At 46.4% G+C, this 4,156-nt stretch overlaps 1 protein-coding gene across 1 annotated transcript; it reads left to right on the forward strand.

The window, feature by feature from the left end:
• Positions 1 to 77: 77 nt before the first annotated feature.
• LOC118757025 lies at positions 78 to 2,996 on the forward strand (the record flags this gene model as incomplete). Its single annotated transcript, XM_036491754.1, has 1 exon — positions 78 to 2,996. A coding segment is annotated over one exon (2,919 nt), but the record flags the coding sequence as incomplete, so codon positions are not given.
• Positions 2,997 to 4,156: the final 1,160 nt, after the last annotated feature.

Below are 4,156 nucleotides of genomic sequence, written 5' to 3' on the forward strand. Positions count from 1 at the left end.
TCCACTACGATTGTGTCGGGGTGAATAGTAACGTGGCCAACATAAGTTGGAATTGTAAATCTTGCGAATCCGCGCAGACAAATCACGTTGAAAAGAGCACTATCGCTCCCCCGACATCTAATGGTGAAATATCTACGGTAACGACCGGGCAACCACAAGCAGCATCGTCGCCAAATACGGACGTACAGAATAATAATTCTGCAGCATTCGGTACACATGGTCAACAACCAATAGGTTCAATTACAACAGCAAGCAATATCATCGTATCAACGGCAACGATAATGACTCCTGCCGTTATCACCTCCAATGCGCATCGCGCGAACCCACCAATGATATATTCAACCGCAATGTTCCCACCTGCCAAGCAACTCCCGGGTCTAGAACGGCAAGCTATGCAACAACCTCTACTTCCACCGATAACTGGCGCTCAATGTGGGGCGCGACTTGATGCAACTCAAGGTTACGACAGCGTAGCCCAACAGCAGGTACTACAATTGGAACTCTTGGAAGAAGAGCGAAAAATAGAGCAAAGGTATCTACAAAAAAAGTACGAAATACTAAGCGCAGGCGGTTCGTCTATCGGAATCAACCGCACAACTACAGCTCCGACTTCTTCGCAGCTTGCCGCTAGACAAGTAATTCCAAAGGATTTGCCTACCTTCAGCGGAAATCCGGATGACTGGCCGCTGTTCATAAGTAACTACGAAAACAGCACGCAAGTAGCGGGGTACACCGACGCCGAAAACCTAATGCGGCTGCAGAAGTGTCTCAAGGGAAAGGCCTATGAGACGGTACGCTGCAAATTATTGCTCCCCTCTATGGTCCCGGAAATAATTCAGACACTTAAGATGTGTTTTGGACGTCCAGAGCATATACTAGAATCGTTGGTGGAGAAAGCCAGGGCGATTCCACCGCTGAAGGAAAAACTGGAAAGTCTTATCGACTTCGCGTTGTGCGTGCAAAACATCTGCTCTACGATGGAAGCCTGCCATATGGAGGCGCATCTGAATAATCCAATGTTGGTGAAGGAATTCGTTGACAAGCTTCCAAGCCAACACAAGTTAAATTGGGCAATGTTACAGCGAGACGAGCGAGTAGCAATTATTAAAGCGTTTAGTGATTGGATTTTCCAAATAGCCGAAGCAGCAAGTAAGGTGATCACACCACGTGTATCCAAAAAGAGTGGCGTAATTAACGCACACACGCAAGCAACTGGTGTCGAAAACCATAACAAAGTTGGGTGTGTTTTATGCGGGTGCACCGATCATAAAATGCAGACGTGTGTAGAATTTAGTAAACTCACCTTGGAGCGCAAGTGGGATGTAGTAAAATCCAATAAATTGTGCAGACAATGCCTTAACATGCACCGCCGAAAGTGTTATGCGAACAGGGAGTGTGGAGTCGATGGTTGCCAATCAAAGCACCACAAGCTTCTTCATAAAAACACTCCGAAGAGCGTATCTACGTATGCTGAGCAAAAGCAAAATACCACACCACCTCTAATAAATAATCAACTGGTAAACACTCATGTAGGTAATGATGAAGATGCACCATGTTTTCGTATAATACCCGTTCGCATACACTCCAAGGGTAAATCCATAAAAACCTTCGCCTTTTTAGACGAGAGATCATCCGTGACATTGATGGAAAAACACATTTATGATTCCTTGGGCTTGGACGGCGAGCTAGAATCACTGTGCCTTCGCTGGACCGGCGAAAACACACGGATCGAAAGCGACTCAATGCGAACGTCGATACAGATTTCAAACGCATACGATAATGCAAAATACGAAATAAATGAAGTGCACACCGTTTCGCGACTGGGCTTGCCTAGCCAGTCTCTTAATATGGAGAAAATTACGAAGAAATACCCTTATCTACGCGGGCTTCCGATCGAGTCATATGAAAATGCCGAGCCGGGTATTCTAATAGGAGCCAATTGTTGGAAACTTGCGGTGCCTATCAAAACTCGTGAGGGACACTGGCTTGAGCCGATCGCCACTAAGTGTCACTTAGGTTGGACCTTGCAGGGAGGTACTACTAACCACTTTGACTCACAACTATTGAATATTCACATATGTGACTGCGAAAAGAAATACGAAATCCTACACGAAGAGATCAAGGAGTACTTCAGCCTAGAGATGCCGCAAAAAAGAGAGCTCATGTCCCCACAAGACTGTAGAGCGCTGCAAATTCTAAATTCAACGTGTGAAAAAAGAGAGGGCCGCTATGAAGTGGGGTTGTTGTGGAAGCATGACGACGCAAAGTTACCAGCTAGTTACGACAACGCCCTTAAACGCTTCAGATGTATGCAGAAAAAGTTAGCTAAGGACTCCAATTTGCAACGTGACATGCAGAAGCAAATAGATAACTTAATTAGCAAAGGTTACGCAAAAAGGTTAACTGCAGACGAAGTAAATAGATCATACGACCACGAGTGGTACCTGCCGATATTTATCACACTAAACCCCAACAAACCCGGCAAGTTGCGCCTTGTGTGGGACGCTGCGGCCAAATCTGATGGAGCCGCTCTTAACGATTTCCTTCTGTGCGGGCCAGATCTACTCAATTCGCTAGTCTTCGTATTACTGGCCTTTAGAACTGGGCAGTTTGCTATTTGTGGAGACATTGCCGAAATGTTCCACCAGATTCGCGTAAGAGAAATGGACATGCACGCTCAGAGGTTCTTGTGGCACGAGAACTGTGAGGAGTTACATAACCCTCACATCTACGTTATGCAAGCGCTTACCTTCGGCATCAGCTGCGCACCTTGCATTGCTCACTTTGTTCGAGATGTAAATGCAGAGCAATACAAGCAAACATCACCGCGAGCGGTAGAAGCAATACAAAAGCATCATTACGTCGATGACTTCATCGACAGCGTCGATACCGAAGAAGAAGCACTGGAACTGGCTCTGCAAGTGAAAGCAATTCACGCTCAAGCTGGATTCAACATTCGTAACTGGGCATCTAAGATCAAACTCCTAAGGACTTAAGCAATGCAGAAAAAATATTAGGTTTGTTTTGGGATCCAACTAACGATGTTTTTAAGTTTATTTGCAGGTTCTCCAAAATGAGACGAGACATCTTGCAATGTAGCTTGGTCCCAACCAAAAGGGAAGTACTCCAGGTGTTGATGTCCATCTTCGACCCTCTCGGGTTTGTGGCACATTACACCATAGGTCTTAAAATACTACTGCAGGATGTATGGCGATCGGCCATTAACTGGGATGACCCACTCCCAGGTCCGCTTTACAACAAGTGGTGCCAGTGGAAGACGTTGTTGCCAGCAATAACCTCTATTACGATTCCGCGATGTTATTCACAACTTCTAAAAGACTCCGAATCCAACCAAATCCACACCTTCGTAGATGCCGGCGAGTATGCTTACGCGGCAATTTGCTATTTGCGAGTGAAAAACAAAAACGAAGTCAACACTATCATCGTGGCCGCTAAGTCAAAAGTAGCACCGCTAAAGCCCGTATCTATCCCGAGGCTCGAACTACAAGCTGCAGTGACTGGCGTAAGATTGGCGAACAATGTGATGAAGGCACTACAAGTTCCGATTCATGCTCGATTCTGGTGGTCAGACTCAAAGACCGTGCTCAAATGGCTCCGCACAGTATGTAATGCATCGCGTGGGCGAGGTATTGGAGGCGACCAACGCCACTGACTGGAATTGGGTTCCCTCAAAACTTAACCCTGCTGACTTGGCAACGAAATTCAGACGAAACGCTCAAAAGCGCCTTATGTGAAGTAGAGCTTACAATCAATTCTCGATCACTCACATTTGTATCTCTCGACAGCGCAGACGACGATGCGCTCACACCAAACCACCTGCTCCTCGGATCTACCGACGGACACAAATCAGTCTTCAACGAGGCATCAAACCTACGACAGCAGTGGCACAAGACACAAGACTTCGCTAACAAGTTCTGGCAACGTTGGCTACAGGAATATATTCCAATCATTCAACGTAGAGCCAAATGGTTCAGCAAGCGGGCATCAGTCGCAATCGGAGACGTCGTTGTTGTTGTTGATGAGACTCTGCCGCGAAATTATTGGCCGAAGGGTATCATCGTTGATGTCGTAAAAGCAAAAGATGAACAGGTGTAAACGAGTATACCCAGCGGCAACATTCCCCCCCTAGCAAAGG

The sequence above is a fragment of the Rhagoletis pomonella genome, unplaced genomic scaffold, assembly GCF_013731165.1.
Source record: "Rhagoletis pomonella isolate Grant_MI unplaced genomic scaffold, Rhpom_1.0 Rhpom_scaffold_13758, whole genome shotgun sequence".
NCBI classification, from domain to species: Eukaryota; Metazoa; Arthropoda; class Insecta; order Diptera; family Tephritidae; genus Rhagoletis; species Rhagoletis pomonella.